Source organism: Hibiscus syriacus, unplaced genomic scaffold (genome assembly GCF_006381635.1).
Source record: "Hibiscus syriacus cultivar Baekdansim isolate YM2019G1 unplaced genomic scaffold, ASM638163v2 tig00009009_pilon, whole genome shotgun sequence".
Lineage (NCBI taxonomy): Eukaryota > Viridiplantae > Streptophyta > Magnoliopsida > Malvales > Malvaceae > Hibiscus > Hibiscus syriacus.
Genome location: NW_024062181.1, coordinates 792,864 through 816,451, shown reverse-complemented (window position 1 = coordinate 816,451; position 23,588 = coordinate 792,864). Strand labels below are relative to the sequence as shown.

At 34.9% G+C, this 23,588-nt stretch overlaps 3 protein-coding genes and 2 pseudogenes across 4 annotated transcripts; 2 read left to right on the top strand and 3 right to left on the bottom strand.

The window, feature by feature from the left end:
* Positions 1-1,466: 1,466 nt before the first annotated feature.
* LOC120202704 lies at positions 1,467-3,986 on the bottom strand (annotated as a pseudogene).
* A 536-nt stretch (positions 3,987-4,522) lies between these two features.
* Positions 4,523-6,280, bottom strand: LOC120202723 (annotated as a pseudogene).
* A 785-nt stretch (positions 6,281-7,065) lies between these two features.
* Positions 7,066-20,410, top strand: LOC120202884. 2 transcript variants are annotated; one of them, XM_039203236.1, is made up of 5 exons: positions 7,066-7,116; positions 17,277-17,632; positions 17,953-18,108; positions 18,183-18,866; positions 19,140-20,410. In XM_039203236.1, exons 2-5 carry the CDS (start codon positions 17,297-17,299, stop codon positions 20,244-20,246), a joined length of 2,283 nt encoding a protein of 760 aa, XP_039059167.1. In that variant the 5' UTR covers positions 7,066-7,116; positions 17,277-17,296; the 3' UTR covers positions 20,247-20,410. The 2 variants fall into 2 exon arrangements, with proteins under 2 accessions (XP_039059167.1, XP_039059166.1); XM_039203235.1 differs by lacking the exon at positions 7,066-7,116 and having other exon boundaries at positions 17,032-17,632.
* LOC120202762 (putative pentatricopeptide repeat-containing protein At5g06400, mitochondrial) lies at positions 8,366-11,722 on the top strand. The gene has a single exon (XM_039203140.1). The coding sequence runs from the start codon at positions 8,408-8,410 to the stop codon at positions 11,720-11,722; it is 3,315 nt and encodes a 1,104-aa protein (XP_039059071.1). The 5' UTR covers positions 8,366-8,407.
* A 715-nt stretch (positions 20,411-21,125) lies between the features above and the next one.
* LOC120202882 (uncharacterized protein At3g28850-like) lies at positions 21,126-22,214 on the bottom strand. Its single transcript, XM_039203233.1, has 2 exons — positions 21,783-22,214; positions 21,126-21,749 (listed from the first exon to the last, which is right to left on the bottom strand). Exons 1-2 carry the CDS (start codon positions 21,912-21,914, stop codon positions 21,183-21,185), a joined length of 699 nt encoding a protein of 232 aa, XP_039059164.1. The 5' UTR covers positions 21,915-22,214; the 3' UTR covers positions 21,126-21,182.
* Positions 22,215-23,588: the final 1,374 nt, after the last annotated feature.

The window sequence follows — 23,588 nt, the reverse complement described above, 5'->3', positions numbered from 1 at the left end:
AATCATTACCCTCCATAACGGACTGTTGCCCTTGGCCGCCTCAAATATATAAGAATAATAAGATTGTTTTTTGATCAAATAAAAATAAGATTGTTAAACTAGGGTATTATTATTACAACGTATCTTCTTATTTTAAAGGGTAAAGTATAGTAATGGTCACTGAATTTTTTTAAAGATTTTATTTAGGTCTCTCAACTTTTAAAACTTGTAATACAGTCCCTAATATTTATTCTGTTTGCAATATGGTCCTTCAACAGTTACGTAGGGGACCATATTACAAACGAACTAAATGTTAGAAGACTGTATTGCAAGTTTTAAAAGTTGAGGGACCTAAATGAAAGCTTTAGAAAATTCAGTGACCATTACTATATTTACCCTATTTTAAATGAATTAATTCATTAGTTATTATTTGGATTGTTGATTGGTCATCAAATTGTAATCATTCTAATCGATTATTAATATTATTTTAATCAAATTTCTTTTATCAGTCTAATAATCGATTTAGACATTAATACGATTCATTTAAATTTAATGCAAAACATAATTAAAATATGAGATTCAAATTATTCATTAGGGATGGGCATGAGACTCAAATTCGATCTTACCCGAAAGGATTGAGTTTTTTATAAAAATGGGTTTTGGGTCGGGTTTAGGATAAAAAATATCTGATCCGACCTGAAAAAATATATATATTACCTTATATATTTAGGAATAATTATAATAATATCCCTCTATATATTTTTTTCAATTAAGTCACTATTTTTATTGAATAAAAATAATTTTTTTTATTATTTCAGGTGAAGTCGAGTCGGGTCGGATTTTTAAATTATATATCAGGTCAGCTCGGGTTGGGTGAAAACTTATTTTAGTCGGATCAGATCGAGTCTCGAGTGGATCAAAAACCTGACCCATACCCAACTCATTGATTGACATCAATAGTCAAATAGAATAATAAAATGGAATTATTTTTTTTAAAGAATTTATGTTCTAACAGTTGTATTTACAAAATGCATGATGTGTATTATTTATAAATTAAGAAAAATTTTAAATAAATATTATTTTATAATCACTCTAGAGTCTAGATTATTTAAAAAGAAATCCGCTCTATTTCAAAATATTTTTTTATTTTTTTATAAAACAAAAAATATATATTATAAAATCCTGTAAAATTTTAAGATATTCAAAATAATTATAAAATTTAAAATTCCGATCCATATAGACCGATAAAAATTATCTTTTCCGCAATACATTGATTTTAGATAATTCTCAATACATCGAACACAACCTTAAGTTTTAAACATTTTATTTAATTATTCATAAAAATAAGTTTGTTTTATTTATTTTTGTTATTTTAATACCTATATTTTGGAATATGTTCATAAAAAATCCAAACTTGATCCCTTGAACACATTGGGCAATTTAAAAACTCTAGAGTGAAATGAAAATGTTAAGAGAATCCCCTGTAATTTTACAGTCTGCAAGTGATTCCTCATCAATAAAAAAGAAAATTACCACAAGTCGGGAGCATGTCAAGGCTTTTAACTACAACTCTGAATCTATTTAAGACTCCAAGAATTTATGTAAAATGTAAGCTCGGTTTACGGAATCAACCTCATGACGATTCAAGCTCAAACCCGGTGTACTACTGTCCGTCTAAGGTCGCAAGCGACTCCTTGAGCAGTCTTTGTGCTTCTTCTCGCCTCCTGGACAAGCAATGAAACAAAGTTGCAGAACTAAGCAAGTAAATTCTGTCATTTGCTAACCGGACAGGTAGATCACGGGACGGCTTTTAACACGAGTTATTATCCCCTAAGACCACATGAGAAGAAATTTCAACCATATGCCTAAACTGGTAAGGTTGAAATTTGATGAGGGCATTGACATTGAAAACATCTTACGAACCCAGAGTTCCGAGGGGAATGTCATTGTCCCCGGTGAAAGGCAAATGCAATTAAGTTGATAAACAATATGAGGAAAATCCTTCTACATTCTCGGAGTAAAAATTGCCCCTAGTGAATGACTGAAAAGGAAAGGGAAACTAAAAAAAAAGCGACACATGGGAGGATTAAATTTCATCCTAGGCCATTAACCATTATCGAAAATATATGTGACTGAAGCATTATTGTAATCTTCATAATTATAGCAAAAGTTTCAGAGAGGCATCATTGATCATATTTCATATAATACTTCTAAGAAGCTCTTTCTTAACTGCACGTTCAAAGAACAAATTCTTCTGTTTCATCAGAAAAAATTAGCTTGGAGCAGTTTCTCCAATATTTTTAGGAACATACCTCTTAATATCCTCCAGAGCCTCTTTACGGCGCTGTATCTGAAGTTCTAGAATGTGAATTAGTGTTGCTCTAGCCTGCAGTAACAAATATAACCATAGAAGAACCAAATGAATTCAAAAGCATTAAACAAGCAGGGGAAAGAACTGCTCAGATAATGGGACAATGGTTTTTTACCTGATGAGGGCGCAACGAGTTTAGCAAGTGATGCAAGTTCTTGAATATTAGAGATATCTCCTCCACTCGTCTAGCGTATTGTGATGGTCTCTCAATGAGAACATCCGCAAGCTCCAAATGTGTAGTTGCAATTCTCTGTTAAGTGACCTCAATTCCTTCTTGAAATCTAGAAGTAATGTTCATCAATAAGTATAACAGCAAAGTGAAATGATCGGTGATTTGGATTATCCAAGGGTTCTATAGCCACATAAACCCACAGAAAATAAGCAATTGAGTACAAATTGATCTAAAAGTCACTCAAAAACAGCCTCCTAATTCTTATAAAAAAACAGCCTCCTAATTTCCACCTCATGAAATTAGATTAGCTCTAACATATTCTCATCACTCATCATAATTTATAGAATGTTTGGATTTCCATAAGACCCCTTTCAAAAACTAATAGTGAAAAATATTAGCTTAGCTGAATTAAGCATAAAAAACAACTATAACCAGCTAATGACCATGAAAACCAAGCTAACATGAACTCCATTCAACGGTTTCGCAAAATCAAAAAGCAAGATAATAAAATTACCAATATTAGGTCCTTTAGGGTAGAGTTGGCGAACCCCTTGATCTTCCAAACTTGGAAGCACATCATCAGTCTACATCCAAAAGGAACAACATAAATAATTTACAAATTGTAGTAAGTAATTTGCAAATAAAATGAGAAAACTCACGGTGTAGTTGCCACCGAAGCAAACGTAAGTTCCTTCAATTGGAGGCGGAGGCTCTGGTGCTGATTTAGGGTTTTGTGAGTAATCTTTGTAGAGCCTGTAATACGGTGGTGGCGGCGGGTATGTAGCTGTCGCCATCTCTAGTCACCCCAACACCGAAAACAATCATCTTAAAGATTTTAACACAAATTCCAAATAAAACAAGAGCTTAGTAGCCAAGATAACACTGAAAAAGTGATGATTATTATAGCCTGAACCTGATGAAAAACCCAATAAGCCCAGAATTTGTCGCAAGTAATTCTACAAACCAAACCAAAGAGTTCAATTATCAACTTAATAGCATTTCGCCTTTACTGGAGATATAAGCATTCCCCACAGAATTTTAAGGTCACGAAATCTTATCAACGTCACTGTCTTACTAAATGCCTTTTCCAATTATCAACCTAACTAGATTAGGCTTATTTGTGGAGTTCCTTCTCATAAATTTCTCAAAATTCACATGAATAAAGAGATTTTTTCTTCATTTCTAGTTAAATTGTAAACAAGAAACAAAGAAATATGTCAATAAGGTTTTCCTTTTCTAGACAATTAGAAAACCTAAACACACACAAAGGCAAAAAAAACGACGCGATCGACGGCTGAAGCACAAATTTTAACAGGAGAAATACGAGTTACCTGGATGTCGGAGATGCGACAGCGTTTCTCCGGCGAGGTTATTGATCTGAGCTTTAAATCGGAAATTGTAGTGGCCAGTGAGTGAAGGGTAAGGTTTTTTTTTTTTTTTTAAGATAGAAGACTAAGGCTTCGATCCTTAGCTACCAGGAACTATATTAATAGGGGAAAAAAGTTGGACTGCCTCTCGTAAATTTAAATAGCTTAAATGACAAATTGGTACTTAAATTATACTTTTTCCCCAATTTAGTACCTAAACAACTAGGACTTTATATTTTGTGAAATAAAAATGTTTAATTTACAAACAAGTATCTAAGCTATACCATTTTCTCAAGCTGGTACCCAAGTATTTTGCCTAAATTACAACATTAGTCATCAAACTATTCACTCTTTTCTACTTTGATCATCAAACTATTTTTTCTGTAAATTTAGTCACTAACGTTATTTTTTTCTTTATCAGTTAAGATTCCGTCCAAATTCACATATTCTAATCTATTTAGTCTCAATTTAAAAATTTCATTAAATTTAACCCTCAATATTTATAAATTATTTTGATTCGATCTTTAGTTTACTTTTAAATAATTTAATAAATTTAACTCTCTAAATGGTGACAAAATTAAATTGCCTAAAAGATCGGTCGAAAAGGCCGAAAAGATCGGTCGAAAAGGCCGAGCGAGTAATGCAGAAAATGAGGCATCTGGGATACGATAGATCAACAATAGTCTTTGATAATTTGCTTGGTCTTTGTTATGAAATGGACAGCTACATGATAATGGATGCTTTAATGCTGGAAGATCATAAGTTTCATTAGGTATAGCATCTTGTTTGGGATTCCCAGAACTCCTTAGACTGTTTCACCATCTCTGCGCGCTCCGCAACGAGTCTCTCTTTCCAATAATCTCTGTGCCTGTAAACAAATTTCGGCTCGAGTTTCAGTCTCTCTCACGCACACACACATATATATAGATGAATGTATGTATGTTTGTGTGTATCTAATACAAGTATACTCGAATATACATAAAAGAAATTAGGAGTTTTCAGTTTTGGTGACCACCTTCTCGTAATCAGCGCAGGTCTAGCTCTAGCATGTGTACTGCATTAGAATAAACTCCTGCCTGCACATGAGCGGATAAACATCGACACACAGGCTACGATTGATAAGCTATATCGAAATGTGTCGGAGACGGATGTCAAATATGGGTATTTTAAAGAAAAATTCAAACCTTTCTACATATGGGACACTTTGAATCCGGAGTCGAAGCTTTAAGTCCTTGAAAGATCATAGCAGAAGCAGCTGAGCAAGCACAAGATTTGCAGAAAAGATGACCACAACTCAAAGCGATAGATAAAATGATCAAAACCAAAATGGGATCAACACATTGCCTTTAAAAAGAACGGAAATCTACATTGAAGTTACGTGCTTACTGCTTACCAAGCAAATAGCACACTTTAAGTTGTATTCCAGCTTTATTGAATGCGGAAGCATCAATGTCATCACCGGTTCCGTCACATCGAGGTCGCATGAAAACGAACTGGAAAACTGAATGAGTGCTGCTTCACCATCTGATCCTTTGAAATTCATTGAAAGAGCTCCCAATTCTATCAGCCATGGCGATTGCAAAAGCTCTAGATGTCCAGCCCTCATCTTGGACTTAAAAGTTCCTCCCATTAGAAGAGCTATGCACCTAAAACCGATTGAAAATCAATTGAAACTGTCTAATTCAAAGTGATCGAGAAAAAAACAGGATATTGGATAGATACTTTATCATACTTCTTTAGGATTTTACGGATAGCGGTCGCATTCATCATGATATACTCGATTAACATCCGCACTTCCTTCACCAACGCTTGTTGGTCGTTCTTGAAGCATTGGCGCAACCGCAACACGTACCACTGCATACTGGTGGGAACATGAAGATGGAGGAGATGTCGGACTCGGGAACTAAAGCATCCAGCTATATCCGTCGCTTCCCTCATCAATTCAGCAAAGAACATTTGATCACACACTGAAAGATGAAGAAATCCATTAAAAGATCATCCGAAAACTATGTATCATGAACTTTATATCAGCAAAAGAACCAAAATTTTTAAAAATGCAAACGCTAACTTAATTGTTCATGTAAACTACCAATAACAAACAGGAAAAAACATCAACAGAGTTAAGTTCTTCATCAAGAAATTACCAATAAGAAAATGAACTCACCAGGGCAAGATTGACATTGGCAGAACTGAGACAATGCTGGATTCTGTTCTTCATCACGCAATGCTTTACACATCCTGCAACTTTTCAACAATTTCTTAAGCCTTTTGTACTCAACATGAGAACTTATCTAAAAACCATTCTTGATCACCATGCAAGTATTCCCTAAAAGTCTCTCCAAACTTCATTTTCTTCTCAGTATTATCAATCAAAAGTAAATCACATAAAAACCCAGACATCCAAAGTTAGAAAAGAAACCTTTCGATTTGAAAATAACACAATCTGATAATTAAAAGGTGTTGGGCAGCAACAAAAACAGGGGTTTTTAAGATAAGACAGAATCGAAGTTTATGATTCGATTTTGCTTTGTTTTTGTGTTCTTAATGAAAAGATTGTGGGGAGGGAAAAGGTAAGTGGTGTTTGTTGTCGTGACGAAAGTTGAAAGGTTTTGGAACATCAACGAGCGGTTGCCCCTTCACTTGGGTATTAACAGCGTTGGCAGTGGCAAACATTTGGTCCCCATGGCTCATGCACTTTGATGTTTCAGATATATAAGGATATTTGTTGTGGGCGAGTGTGCCACTTAGCTTGCCCTAGTTGCCATAGATTTCATTTAGAGACAACCATATAGGATAGAATAGTAAGATACATTGTATTAAATACCAATACTAACAACCAGTTGGTCTAATAGAATGAGGCACTAGGTCTCTTAAGTAGGTCAGGAGTTCAAATCTTGGTGGTTACAAATGGAGTAAACTGGGTTGAGAGGTCGCCTTTAAGCAAGGTCATTGTACGAGTGTGTTAAGATTGACGATGTAATAATGAAAGCAAGACAATAACAAAAAATATAAAACGATAAAATAAAGAACATAAAGATTTAACGTAAAAAAATATTTTCGGTAGATCGGTTCCATCATTTAAAGAAGAGTCGTATTCTTATATGGATTACAAGAGACCGTACAATTACATATGATAAGATAATTTATGTCTAATTTGATTCGATCTTATTTATTTAAAAAGTCAAATTCAAGCACAAGACTTTTTTGATTTTTTTTTTAAAATATTAAATTTAAATATTTACTAAAATAAATTACATAAATTCCCATCCTTAACGTTGTTTTAGTATTATCTAAAAGTAACCACCAAATTTGAGTTGAATATTTAGAGAATTTATTTCAAGGATAAGTCAAAATTAAGCGTACAAGGCAAGATGCTGTGTGTTATTAGTTAATAATTATCCTTCTCATCCCCTTTGTTTCATCATCTTCACATATAAAAACCATCCATCCACCTACTCCTCCTCTTCATCGTTCTCTCTTCAAGATGTCTTAGTGTATCCATTTGTTCAGTAACACAAAAATCTTTTAGAAAATTAAAGAAATGGAGACTGGATCTTCAAGGCTGGGGCTCATGGCAGTCTTTGCAGTTTCTGGAAGTATAGTTTTCATTGCAAATGAAGTCCATAAACGCCTCTTCTCGGATTTCTTGAGAAAGATCGAGTTCGAATTGGCTGGTAATACATGCATGCATGCATGCTTGCATGTTATTTTTGATGTTCTTGTTTAGGTTATTTTAACATTGCTGCATGAATGGAATTCTGGGTTTTTTTAGGGAATGGGAAATGTCAAGTGAAGAAAAGGGTTCGTTTTGCTGATGATGTGAGGGAACCGTCGTCGAATAACAAAGAATACAGGAGGAGAATTCAGAGTGTTGCGGCCATTGCAAAGTAGGCTGGAGTCGGTGGTGATGATGCTGATAGACGACAGCTTCTTCAAATGCCTCTCAATAGGCAGGTTTTGTATAGAGGGATTCTTCAATGTAAAAAAACCCTTTGAAAAGGAAGAAGAAGAAGAAGAAGAGAAATATTCTCTTTATTATGCATTGCAATTTGAATTTGAATTTACATTTACATTTACATTTTTTTAATTTTTGGATGAGATTCGTGTTGTAATTTTGTATTAAGGGTGTATTTGATGAACACCATAATGTAATTTCATGAAAATATAAATATTATTATCATGTAATTACAATAAATTATAATTTTATAAAAATATAACTATGATTATTATATATCATAAAAATAAAATGTAATTTTTCAGCTATCACGTCAATTACTCCGTTAAATATTAATTGCAAGGGGTTTGATTAGCATCATTTAAATACCTAAGTGATCTAATTAACCAAATTAAAAGATTGGTGGTCATGTTAAAATATCCGGGTAGTTAAGTGGTCATATATGTAATTTACCCTAAAAAATAAACATATACATTTTCAGGTCAAGACCACCCTGTTCGATTTTTCGGAGGAAACTGAACATCGGCAACAAAGGTAGTGGAGATCAAAAGGTTTGCTTGAATATGAGGTACTTAGTCAGATTCCATCACTTTCATTCACAATCCGGGATTCGCCTCCATTTCTCGAGACATAAGACTCTCGCTCTTCATTTTTCATCACTCTCCAAATCATCCAAACAAGCGAAGAAAGCCCAACAAGCTGAAACTTGTAGCATACCGTCACTCTTCCATGAAATAACTGATATTTTAGGATCTGTTGAATTAACTCCAGATGAAACCAAATCAGGGTTTTCAATAACTCCACAAACCACTGGCAGGGAGCTTGAATTCATGGAACAATCGTTGTCTAGAAGGCCGGGTGTTTGTCAAAATGCCCAGCAGAGGAGTGAATTGGTGGAAAAGAAGCGGAATGAAATAACTGACATTTTTGGAGCTGTTAAAGTAATCTCAGGTGAAATCCCATCTGGGTTTTCAATAACCCCAGGAACCAATGCCAGTGAGCTTGAGTTTATTGAGCAACCGTTGTCAGGCAGGCCAGTGGTTTGTCAAAATTCCCAGAAGAAGAGTGGATTGCTGGGAACAGAGGATAATGTAACGGTTTTGGATGATACTCAAATGGGGAATTCAGTCGAATTCGATGTTAGTCCTGTGGTTCATGAGATAACTAAGATAGTTAGAGCTGAAAACGCCTTGATTTCCATGGAGGAACAATTAGATAAATCAGGGTTTTCTTTTGAACCAGATATTGTTGAGAAAGTGTTGAAAAGGTGCTTTAAGGTGCCTCATTTAGCATTTAGATTCTTCAACTGGGTGAAGGTTAGACAAGGTTTTCGTTATACAACTGAACTTTTTAATACCATTCTGTATGTAAGTGGTGAGGCTAAAGAATATGGACTGGTTGAGAAGATATTGGAGGAAATGGAGGCGAAATCTTGTAAGAAAGATATAAAGACTTGGACAATTCTAATTTCACAATATGGGAAGTCAAAGATGATTGGCAAAGTGCTGGAAGTCTTCGAAAACATGAAGAAATGTGGTTTTGAACCCGACACAATGACTTATACGATGATGGTGCGTGCTTTTTGCAATGCTGAAAAAGGTGAATTAGCATTAGAGTTTTACAAGGAGATGGTTGAGAAGGAAATGAGCCTTGATTCAAATTCATACAAGATGCTACTGAATTGCGTAGCGAAATCAGGGGATAACGATTCGGTTCACTTGGTTGCGGATAACATGATGAGGGTCTCTGAGATTCCAGAACAAGAAGTTTATGGCTATGTATTGAAGAGTTTCTGTATTTCTGGAAGAATCAAGGAAGCTTTAGAATTTATTTGGGACCTTAGGAAGAAAGATTTGTCTTTAGACCCCCATTATTTCGAGATTCTGATCAAAGGGTTGTGCAGAGCTGATAGGATTGCCGATGCCATGGAGATTGTTGATATTATGAAGAGAAGACAACTGATTACCGAGAAGGTTTATGAGATTATCATCAATGGGTATTTGAGAAGAAATGATTTTTCCAAGGCATTTGATCTTTTCCAAACCATGAAGGAATCCGGGTTCTTGCCAACGGTTTCTACTTACTCTGATCTAATGCAATGCCTCTTTAGATCGAAGGAGTATAAGAAAGGCTGTGATTTATACAATGAGATGCTGGAGAAAGGTGTTGAACCTGATACTGTTGCTATTATGGCCATGGTTGCAGGTCATGTTGGCCAAAACCGTATATCCGAAGCTTGGAAAGTGTTCAATTCGATGGAGGATAGGGGGATTACACCCACTTGGAAAGCATATTCAGTATTCATTAAGGAGCTTGGTAAAGTTGCAAAGAAAGATGAAATTTTTCAGGTTTTATGCAAAATGCAGGAGGAAAAGGTAGTCATACGAGATGATGAGATATACCGTTGGATTATATCTAGCATGGAGAGAAATGGAGAGACAGATATTGTTGAAAAATTAAAGAAGTTGCAGAGAATTAGTAAAATTCATTCTCAGGCCGATGAGGTAAGCAATAACGGCTTCAAAGGACAGGACCTCCTCCCCGATTCGGGTGATAAACATTTAGAACCCAAGAGGACAGACTGTAACCAAGTACAGTCCCTTTCGAAGGCCTTCAACAAGCAAGACCCGGAAGAAGTGTATAGAATAATATCATCCTCAAAGGATTGGTTCATTATTGAAAAAGGTTTGGAGAGATGCAACATTAAGTTCACACCAGAACTTGTTGTGGAAATACTGCGAAAGAGCAGTTTGCATGGTAAAAATGCTTTAAATTTCTTTTCATGGGCAGGAAAGCAAGCCGGTTATCAGCACACTTTAGAAACTTACAACATGGCTATCAAAATCTCCGGATGTGGGAAAGATTTCAAGAACATGAGAAGGCTCTTCTATGAAATGAAAAGGAGGGGTTGTTTAGTATCGGATACGTGGGCGATCATGATAATGCAATATGGTCGTACTGGTCTAACCGAAATTGCGTTGAGGACTTTAACTGAGATGAAATCCGACGGTTTTAATCCAACCGCTAGTACCTACAAGTACTTGATCATATCACTCTGCGGGAGAAAAGGTAGGAAGGTAGATGAAGCCGTTCAAATCTTCCAAGAAATGATCCGTGCTGGATTTGTCCCCGACAAAGAGTTGCTTGAAACATATCTTGGCTGTTTATGTGAAGTTGACAAGCTAACAGAAGCCAGAAGCTGTGTGGAATCTCTCAGCAAGATTGGATTCTCAGCTCCACTAAGTTATTCCTTGTATATTAGGGCACTTTGTCGAATAGAGAGACTCGAAGAAGCTTTAGAAATATTAGATAATGCCGGGACGGAACAGTCCCCATTGGATCAGTATGTTTATGGAAGCCTTGTCCATGCACTACTACGAAAGGGTCGATTCGAACAAGCGCTGGCTAAGGTGAACTCCATGAAGCAGGCCAACATTCATCCAACCGTCCATGTTTATACATCCTTGATAGTTCATTTCTTCAAGGAGAAGCAACTCGGGAGTGCATTGGCGGTTTTGGCAAAAATGGAAAAGGAAGGTTGTCTGCCAACTATCGTTACTTATTCTGCAATGATTCGCGGCTACATGGACACGGGAAAGGTTGCCGATGCTTGGAACATCTTCCGCCATTTGAAGATGAACGGACTGAAGCCTGATTTCAAGACTTACTCAACGTTAATTCGCTGTCTTTGTAAACTAGGTAGGTCCGAGGAAGCTATGCAGCTTTTATCCGAAATGCGAAACTCAGGGATCGCTCCTAGTGCCGTCAATTTTCGGACTGTCTTTTATGGTCTGAATAGAGAAGGTAAGCATTCTTTAGCTCAAGCTGTATTGCAACAAAAATCTGCTCTAAAAAGTGAACGCAAGCTTTCACCATGATTAAAATCATTTCATTGTTTCAATTCATATCTTGCTGAATATCAATCACTTGAAAGATGATTAGAGCATGAAATCCAATGGTTTACAGATAGATGTTTGAGCTTCCAGGATGATCGAACCACTTAGATTTAAACACGATTATAAAACGAGAAAATACCCGAACACAGTCCGAATACACAAAACTACACCATTTCCTGGGATTCCCCTACACCATGTAACCTCACTAATGGCTGCGTCTTGGTATGTGGCCCTCATTAGACTTTCCCAAGCTCCCCATTAATGGCTGCCTATGAATCATAATTGTAGAGATCCTATCGAAACCCGAGCCGAAAGGGATTGTTCATTTCGATTCAGTATATTTTCAGTTTTTATAGGATATTAAAAAATATTTAAAACTTTTGTTTTAATAATGAGGATGATAATCAGCAGCCAATTGGTTTGTTTCCGACTGAATTTGTAGCTTTTCGTAAACGGGCGGCAATAATCTAGGGATGGCCATGGGACCCGAACTCGACGGGTTCCGACTCGACCCGAGTCGGATTTTTTTAAAAAAAAATTTGGGTTTGGGTTAGGTTTTTTTAATGTGATGTTCGGGTCGAATCGAGTTTGGATTTAGAGTGAAAAATATTCGACCCGACCCGAAAAAAATATATAATTTTATCTTATATATTTAAGAATAAATACAATAATATCTATCTATATATTAATTTTTCAATTAAGTCATTGTTTTTATTATATAAAAATAATTTTTATTATTATTTCGGATCGGGTAAAAATTTATTTTGGTCGGATCGAGTCGGGTCTCGATGCATGACTCCTTTTTCTCGGGTCGGGTTGAGTGGACCAAAAACCCGACCCATGCCCATCCCTACTAATATCCCACTACTTTACTTTTTCATAGTATAAAAAGAAAAATAATTTATTATTTATCATGGTTGTTCTCATTTGAAAATATTTTTAAGAATAATTCTTTTATACATTGTCAGCGAAATTGAAAAATTATACAAAACTAATTTAAAATATTATCATATGTTTTTATAGAAAAAATGTAACATTAATATGATTTTAAAATTAATTATTTTATTATGAATGTATTAAATCTATTAAATGATGATATTTTTTTTCAAGAATTGAATTGGATTTGATTGTTAATTTTTTAAAAAAGAAATTAATAAAATATTATTTTTTAAGGCGTGAAAGAGAGAAGGTGATGTCATTTTCATTAAAAGAAATTCTATAGATTAATGATGTTTGATTAGTCAAAAAGTTTGGTTTTTTAGTCAAAAAGTTGATGATTAGCTAATCAACCCAAGCGTTAGTGTTACACGTGGCAATAACCCACACCACCAACGGAAAGCACTCCTCGCCAAAACATTAGCTCAAAAGACTCTTATGATTTTTTTATAATAAATTATAAATAAAGTCATAATTTAATGATTAAATTAAAATTATAAATTTTTTTAGATTTTAACTTCTATAATCCTTGAATAATACGATGAAATTATATCACATATATTGAGTATAAGGTTATACATTTCGAGCTTTTTATATCTCTGATATATTTGATACTCGAATTTAAAATTAATTTTTTTAATTATTGAGATAATTTATGTATATATATTAAATGTTATTGAAAGTCTTAATCGTACTTTTTGGAAAGAGAGGTCGGAAATATTATTGGGGTGATGGGTACTTCCTTTCCTATATCTTTTATAAGCTAAGCATAAGGGCAAATAGCATTGACAAAATAAAAACACATTTTAAAATAAAAATCTTTTTAAGGGATAATATTTTATAAATTATTCGGTTCGAATCAATAGATTTGCCTCATAACCCGATTTTAATGTTTTCTATTACAAGATAAAGTTACTCGTAATAATTTAGACATTTTTCTATAACATTGAACTGGTAACTTTATATCATATAAGGACATACATGGAAAATATTAAAAGTTCAATCAAAAAACTCGAACAAAAAAATAGATATAAGTAAATCTGATTGTATCGACAAATGAACTATGAGAGGGGATTATGCTATTAAGACCATTGAAAACCACACATCAGAGTCGTGTGTCATGAGAAACTATCCACGACCGTAAGATCGTGTATTCATATTCAATCTGGTGGTCCTTAACAGGGAAGATCAACCGGATTACAAATAAACACCATCTTGATCAGTCATACCGTCGTCAAATACAACAATGAGAAAACATAAAATAAAATGAACGGCCAAACGATTGAAAAAAAGACGAAAAACGTGCCAAAAATGCAAAGAAAAACGTGTCATAAAAACAGAGATAAACGTGTCACAAAGTCAGAATTATTCTTATTAAAAAATAAAAAAGAAACAAGGAGAGAAGAGAGCCGACGGTCGACACCAACATAAATCGTCGTCGTCGTCAGCTAAACAAAATCGAATAAAAAGTTGATATTATCAATAGAAAATGGTATAAACTCTAAAGGAAAAGAAAAGAAAATGGAGGAAAGTGGCCAGGGCTTGCTTTTGGTTAGTTTTCGATTATTTCTAAAATAAATAAACGATTAAAACGTTAAAAAGATAAAAAAAAAATTTGAGTAGTTCACTTTTTTAAACGGTCGTGATGAATTATACACTTATAATGATAATGTTAAAAATATTAAAGTATATGTTAACAAAAAAAGATAAATATTTAATATGAATAAACAATATAATTTAGACATTTATTATTTAATTAAGCCTTTAAAAGTATGTTCAAACCCTACACGGGTAACGGCCATTTGTTGCTCACACTGCGGCCACAGGCAAGCCAATACCATCGTCTAATGAAATATTGTGTTTTAACACGTGGCATTTTTTCATTCGTTGCAAATCTTGTATTTTAAAAAGTTAGTGTCAATCTTTCGTCCAGATCAGATCCGAAAATGTATACCTCCACCCGACCCGAACCCGATCCGACCAGATCTGAAATAATAATAAAATATTATTTTTATTCAATAAAAATAATTTAATTGAAAAAAATAATATATAGAGGGGTATTATTGTAATTATTCATAAATGTATAAGGTAAAATTATTTTTTAGGGGTCGGGTCCGATCGAATATTTTCATCCTAAACCTGAATTTGATCCGACTCGAACATCATCTTTAAAAAACCCGACCCAATCTAACCCAAACTCAAAATTATCGGATCGGGTTCGAGTCCATGCCCATCCATAGTGTTAATCTAACGGGGACAAAAGGGTCTAAACTTATGCTGTTGAGGTATAGTAACTGGATTGAACCCCACGTATGGGGCACAGGGTCCTAAGCTTTATCACCAGTTTGGCCAACTAAACAATCATTTAAAAATGTTTTTGAGGTTAAGAAATGCTGAAGCAAATGCAAGTTGATGATGGCTTGCCCAAGTTCTAAGGCTCTAAAATGGAATTGCCCCACACCCCACGATGGATGGTTGGAAGGTAAAGGTACCCTAAATTTCGATGTTTATGAAACTTAAATGAATTTCAATTATATTCATAATTAAGTCAGATTTAATTTTCAAAATGATAGGCAAAGCCCTTCAGACACTAATTTTTTATCTAAATAATTTGAATCTCGTACCTTATTTAAGAAATCTCGAATTTACAATTACTCGACTCGCATATATTTTATCTATATTATACCATATGCATACCTAGTTTTTATACATTTTTTTAGCATGCATTTGATGTTGTTTTGATGTTATTCTCGTGACATTTGTTTTTTGATTGGTTTATTTACGTATAATCAGATTTTTTATTTGGTAAAAGATTGTTTGTCGATATAATTAGAATTGTGTATAGAAGCAGTCTGCCAGATAGTTTGATTCGCGCACTACTTCTTTATCACTTCGCAACATCTCGTTTGACAGAGACATAGAGTTTTTTATGAAGATTATAAATTTTTTTTATGTTGAACGTTATTCTCAAGAGAATGTTTCGTTTTTCTTCGTCTCTTTGAGTTTAATATTTTTATTTTTGCATGAATTTTTGTGTGACTATTGTCCCTATTTTGTACACTATATTTGAATGCATCGTAATTTTGATTCATTTCATTTGTCATTGTTAAAAAATATCCATATGTATGAATATTTAATTTATTTCTCAAAATAAAAAATATATATATACAAAACTCCCTAACTTGATTTGGGAAAAATATCAACAATTTTTTAAAAATATATATAACTAAATATTATATAATAAAATATAAAATTATTAAATTAAAAAGGGTAAATTATGCGTTTAGTACCCCAACTATCACTTTTGTTACGTTTTGGTTACTCAATTTTTTTGTTTTAAAATCATACCTAATTTTACATTTGGTTTCATTTTAATCACATGCAGTTAAAAAGTTAAAAATAATGCTAGCATATCACCTTAAGGTAACGCCATGTCATTATTGAAAGAAATCAATATTAAATTAATATAATATTTTTATATTTATGTATCATTTTTTGAAAGAAATTACTAATTTTTATTCAAAAGAAATATATTAAATTACAATAAAGATTTATAATCATACTTGTAAATTAAAGATTTACAATCATAATAGTAAATTAAGCACATAATTAGAATAATTTCCTATAATTATTGAAACAAAACTAACAACTTGTAATCACATAAAGACGATACAAGGAAATATTAAAATCTAACAAAGAAAACTCGAACAAAGATATATACAAACATATTTGATCGTATCAGCAAACAAACTACAAAAAGGATCAAGCTACTAAAATGTTACCGACAAACCGCAAATCAAACTAGAACGATGTGAAAAGCTATCCACAAACGAATAACGAGTATCCAAATTCAGTCTAAAGGTCCAAAGTAGAGAAGTTCAATAATATAACAGATAAGCGTCATATTGATCAATTGTGGTGATGTCTAATAAACCCTTAGAAAATGATAAATAAAATCAACGACCAAACGATCGAAAATATGTAAAAAAAGAAAAGAAAGCATGTCATAAAAGATAAAAGATAACGTGTCATACAAATAAATAATAAAAAATATCGACGATCGACAACCAACGCTACAATTTGTGCTGATGTCGATCAACAAATAAAAAAAAGAGATGAAAAGATTACCAATAAAAAGTTAAAAGAAAAAACTTTTAGATCTTAATGTATAATTATATTTAAGATTTATAATTATCTTCTACAACAATATATTTTGAGGAGTTCCAACATTTGTTAATCTCTTGCTTTGCTAGATTTTCCCTTAACCTCCTTTAATCCTTGCAGTAGTTGTTAACCTCTCTCTGTCTCTCTCTCTCTCTCTCTCATTATAAAACCATCCTTTCCTTTCTCACTCTTTCATAACGACTGGTCTTTCTTTGTCTGTTCTTCCAAATCGAATCAATTCCACTTCTAACTTTTAAAAATCTCCATTTTTGATAATTTCTTTAACCACCCTCTCTTTGATTCAAGGACCCTCAAGATTGTCTCTTTCCTTCCTTTTTGTGTTTATATTTCAGAAGATCCAGGGAGAAAACATATTAGATTTCTGGGTTTTGTTGTTTTTCTGCAATCAATTCAAGGAAATCACGTTTCTTTTTCCTTTTCTGGGTTCTCTTTTAAATGGTGGTGAAGATGATGAAGTGGCGACCATGGCCGCCGCTGGTTTCGAAAAAGTACGAGGTGAAATTAATCGTGAGGAGGCTGGAAGGTTGGGATCCGGTAAGGCAAGGTGTAGAGAAGCCGGAGAAATTAACGGTGGAGATTCGATGGAAAGGTCCAAAGACATCCCTCAGTTCTTTGAGGCGAACGGTGAAGAGGAATTTCACGAAAGAAGTCGACGGCGTTGACGCGAACGACGTCGTTTTGTGGGACGAGGAGTTTCAAACCCATTGTAGCTTATCGGCTTATAAAGACAACGCGTTTCATCCATGGGAGATCGCTTTCTGTGTCCTGAATGTAAGTGTTTTTAGAAAATTATATGTATTATGAGAATTTCTGGGTTTTTAGGCATTTCAAATTTGCTGAATTTTCTATGAATTTTTTCATGTCCATGCCTATGAATTTTGTAAATTTTTTTTTACATATTTGTTGGACCAATTGTGTTCTGTCTGAACTTTTTGAGTGTTGTAGCTTCACTTGAACATAATAATATGGTTGATTAACTGATTATTGGAGGCTGAGGGATTCAGGATTCTTACCTCAAGGGATTGTTTATCGAATTCGGTTTTGAGAAGTTATCTCTTTGAACTAATTGGAAGCGGCTTTTGTTGATGCAGGGCTTGAACCAGGGACCTAAGAACAAGTTTCCTGTCATTGTCGGGACGGCATCCCTGAACCTCGCTGAATATGCTTCTGCTGAACAGAAAGAGTTTGAGTTTAACATCCCGCTCACGGTCTCCGCTGGTGCTGCTGAGCCTGGTCCGCAACTTTACGTATGTGCCTTCACTTAAACTATGCTTGATTCATTGGTTGTTGTTCTGATTTTAGGTTGTCATTAATCGTGTAGATATCACTTAGCCTTTTGGAACTACGAACTGCCCAAGAAGCCACTGAGCCGGTACAAAGAGCATTAGTGCCTGTTGCATCACCTGTCCGATCTGGAGAAACGGTCTCAATGGAAAAGGATGAGCATTCTGCGATTAAAGCTGGTCTTAGAAAAGTTAAGATTTTTAAAGAGTATGTTTCTACCAGGACAGCTAAAAAGGCCTGTCGAGAGGATGAGGGCAGTGAAGGAAGGTGTTCTGCTAGGAGTGATGATGGTGAGTATCCGTTGGACACAGATTCACTTGATGATTTCGAGGAAGGAGAAACGGATGAGGGCAAGGACGACTCAATTGTTCGAAAATCATTTAGTTACGGTAATCTGGCATATGCAAATTATGCTGGAGGATCGTTTTATTCCAGCATGAAGATCAACGAGGAAGGTGAGGATTGGGTGTACTACAGCAACCGTAAATCTGATGTTGGCTCCTCAAACATTGAGGATTCTGCTGCATCAGTGTCGGAGACATCCTTGCTGTCAAATTCAAAGCGCAGCATTTTGCCTTGGAGAAAAAGGAAGCTGAACTTTAGATCTCCGAAAGTTAAAGGGGAACCATTGTTGAAGAAATCCAATGGAGAAGAAGGCGGGGATGACATTGATTTCGACCGCCGCCGTCAACTTAGCTCTGATGAATCCCATGCACTTGGGGTAAGAATAATTTTCTGATTCTTAATTTAGTTTTAATTCTGATTACATCTTTTGATCATCAATGTTCTTGCATCGGATTTTTAATCCCGAGTTTTTCCGTGTTATGTCTTGATGTTCTTATGAATTCATACAACTCTCATGATGCATGTGTTTATGTATTTGATTCGAGATTTTTATATCCTACATTCTAACGCATTTCATTCTTTTATAAACTCTGGTAGTTTGAGTTAAAGCATATGAAGTTCTAAATCTAACTACCATTTCTTTTGGCAGTGGCACAAGACGGATGAAGATTCATCTGTGAATCGTTCATCAGTTTCTGAATTTGGGGATGATAGTTTTGCTATCGGCAGTTGGGAACAAAAGGAAGTGGTAAGCCGTGATGGGCACATGAAGCTTCAAGCGCAAGTCTTCTTTGCTTCTATTGATCAACGGAGCGAGAGAGCAGCCGGTGAAAGTGCATGTACTGCCCTTGTTGCTGTCATTGCTGATTGGTTTCAGAATAACCGTGATCTGATGCCAATTAAGTCTCAATTCGATAGTTTGATCAGAGACGGTTCGTTGGAATGGAGGAACCTCTGTGAGAATGAAACCTATAGGGAGCGGTTTCCTGATAAACACTTCGATCTCGAGACGGTTCTCCAAGCGAAAATACGTCCTCTTACTGTAGTTCCAGGAAAGTCCTTTATCGGGTTTTTCCATCCAGAGGGGATGAATAAGGGAAGATTTGACTTTTTGCATGGTGCAATGTCTTTTGATAACATCTGGGATGAGATTAGTCGTGCCAGTGAAGAATGCCTTAATAATGGTGAACCACAGGTATACATCGTTAGCTGGAACGATCATTTTTTTATTCTCAAGGTCGAACCTGAAGCTTACTACATAATCGACACATTGGGAGAGAGGCTTTATGAGGGATGCGATCAAGCTTACATCTTGAAATTCGACAGCAGTACCGTAATTCACAAGCTAGCAAATACGGCTCAATCAGCAGATGATAAACCAACTGGTGATGAGAAGATCGCAACAGCTGCGACCAAACTGAAAATTTCACCGGTTCAACAACAGGTCAATAGGAAGGAGGACAGTTCTGTTGCAGGGTACGTAGCAACCAAACCCGAGGAATCGGTAAAGAGTAAGGACGTTGAGGAGGTTGTTTGCCGAGGAAAGGAGTCTTGCAAGGAATACATTAAGAGCTTTTTGGCTGCTATACCTATTAGGGAATTGCAGGCAGATATCAAGAAGGGTTTAATGGCATCAACACCGTTACATCACCGACTACAGATTGAATTCCACTATACCGAGTTCTTCCAACCACGACCTGAGACTTCTGCAACTCCGATGACAACCGCTACTCAAATGACAACAGCCGAACGGTAGTTGGCCGAAGCTCCGTTAACCAAAGTTGCTGCATAGAGACTTACTGTAAAATGAGTAAATCCTAGGAAAAGTGTGATTTACCCTAACTTGTTTTCTTTCCCATTTGCTATGAGTATCTTATGATGTGAATGCAGTTTAATTTAACAAAGAGGAACTCTTTGGACTCGAGTATGAGTGTCGAATACGAGTGTATTTTTAACACGGACATGATCAATAAAATTTCTTGTATTCAACAATTATGGAAATACTCTCCTGTTTTAGCTCAAGGTGTAACATTGCAGCTTTGTTGACTGATGGTAAAAATAATATGATTTCACGGGTTCCAATTTCCCATATGATTGCTGATGACAGGTATGATTCTCTGACTAAAATCCCAGATTTTCTTTTCCTTCTTTTTCCCTGTATCCTACAGGAGGCAAAGCTGAGCTTTCTCAAGGGTGGTGTTTGGGGGCCGAGAAAGAGAGAAGATTCTTTAGACCATATGGTCCAATTACAGAAAAAAGAGGGAACTTTCTCATAAAGTTGCTTCTTTTGATTCATTCAACAACTTGTCTTCATCACATTTGTTTTGGATTCCTCTCAATAACTTTATCTACATCTGAAGGAAGAGGCCATGTGCATGCCTTCTTTATCGCCCTACTTCATAATCATTTCAATCTCATCTATTGTAGACCATGACATCACATTCAAATTGTCAACCTTCACCTTTAACATATCCTTTCCATGCTTCTACAAATTGGTGCATTTCACACTACCAAACTTTCACAAATGTTGTTTTCATCTTAATTATATCTATTTAGGTTTTAAATTATTTCGGTTTCAGACGATAATGATACCATATTAGTCGAGGAAGGGAAATTAGATACGAAGTTTCACCATTTTTGTTCCTCTACAAATCACTGAATTAAGGACTCAAGAAACACCAGCATGCAATTTTCAGCAGCAGGACAGACATTTAATCAATCCGTTTTCATTACAATCATTGCATCTCTTAATGCAAAACTCATGATGATGATGATGATCATCATCATCATCACAGCCTTTTTCTTCATAAATCTTGCGGCTGCCATTGCAGTTGGAGCAAATCAAGAACCTCAGATTGCCACAACAACTGCACACGTTGTTGGCGACATTGCCACTTGAAGGTATCTCTTCCAACAGCTTCTTCAGCTTCCGTTGCTCGTGAAGTCCGACGACCTCGTCGGCTCCACCGATGTATAGGCCTTTGATGAAGAGCTTGGGAGGGATGACACGACCGCCCAACATGATCCATAACTCTTCCCTGAATCCCTTGTCCATCGAAACATCTCTCTCGTGGACTGATACCTTGAAACTGTCCAAAAGAAACCTTATTCTGCTGCAGTCTTCGAATGTTTTCCGGATCACTCTCATGCTTGTCGTGTAGAAAACGACTGCATTCTCACCACCCCGTGGACATTTCTCTTCAAAATCCGTCAAACACGGATGTTCGACATCGAATTCGGGTTCTTTTCGATCTTTAACATTATGCACTGATGATAGTTCCGAGAGATTAACGTTGTTGGTTTTGCAGTTTTGGTGGGAGAAAGTGCGTTGATGAAAGACTGAGCCTTGTTTCAAAGTGTTGATCTTTGTAGGGTTGAATTTGAATTTCTTTAGAAACCCTCTTCTTCCCTGCATGCCTTTCATCTCTTTAGCATGGAAATGAGTGGAAACTTTGAATGAGAGCTGTTTGGGAAGAGAGAAAGCTGTAGGAGGATGAGATTTCAAATGGCAGGAAAGTGATAAAAAATGGAAGATAAGGGGTAATGTGTTGGGATTGCTTTTAAAAGTTTTGATTGATCACTGAAACCAGTGGGGTATCCCTTCACCATTGGACTACACTGACCCATAACCAACATTTTGGTGCCCTCATCATAGCTTAAGGGCAACAACATGCATCATTCAGTCCCTAACTTGGCAATATACATAATTTTTGTACATTCCTATTATATTGAGTTAAAGTTTTATTTTAATTAATCACACTTGTATCCGATTTATTGACCGACTAATCCAGATCGGGTACTGTAGAGGCGAGGGCAACCCTCCCAACCCAGTTTACTCCATTCGCAGACGTCAGGATTTAAACCTCTGACCTTACTTAAGGGACCTAATGTATCATCCCACTATATCAACTTGTTGTTGTTGGGTTAAAGTTTTATTTAATCCTTGGATATTTTTCTCATATTAGTTTTTGAGTTTTTTTTACACATTAATCTCTATTTTCTTTGTCCACCTTAATACCTAAATTAAAAACTATATAAAAATGACATCGATTGTCTGAAATAATTTAATCAATTAGTAATTATAAGAATTCGATGAGTGATCTCAGTGACACAAGAAAAACGGTATATACTACAAAAGGACCACAATCAAGAATAATGGAGGGACAAAGAAAACTCATGGACTAATGTGGGAAAAATAGTTAAACTCATATATTAATACGGACCAAAAAATAAACCTAGGGATTAATATGGACAAAACCCGGGGGACTAATGTGGAAAAATAACCAAAAATCATGGATAAATGAAAATAATTCTTTAGCGTTATAATAATGTTAAATTATGGTTTTGGTCCTCCACTAGGATCAAATTTGGGGGATTTGTTCCCTATAATTTGATTTGTCACAATCTTTATTACTTATTTTATAATATTATTAATAGTCACAATAAATAAATATTATAAGTCACAATAAATAACATTGCTGAACTTTCCAATCAAAATGTTGACCATAATTTTTCCTTTAAAAACAGTTGTAATTAATCATGTTTATGCAAACTTTTTTTGTCAAATTTTATGTTTGGTACTTGTACTATGTATAAGCTCTGAATTTAGTCCATGAACTACAAATTTCGATTTAGATTAGTCGATCAAAAGATCGAGTACCGGTGATTAATTCAAAAAAGAATTAACCCCGAGCATTTTGTGTGATTTCAATTTCCCTCTTTGTTCATACATTCATGGTTTCTAAGATGACAAAGTTACCATTTAGCTTTCGTAAGGGATAAAGCAACGGTTAGCCCCTAAACTTAATATTCTTTCCAATTTGATCCTTGAACTTTTTCGGTCCATATTAATCTCATAATTGGTAATTTTTCTCAACTTAATCCACAATTTAGTCCATAATGAAATCAAGTTCAAAGATCATTTTGGATTTTTTTTTTAAATTCTTGGACTAAGGTGGACCCAAAAAAATTTTACATACCAAGTCGAGAAAAGTTTTTAAGTTCAAGATTTAACTTGGATAAAAAATATTTATATATAATAATAATATTTTTTTAGTAAATTTAATGAATAATATCTTATATTTATATCCGAATCTAA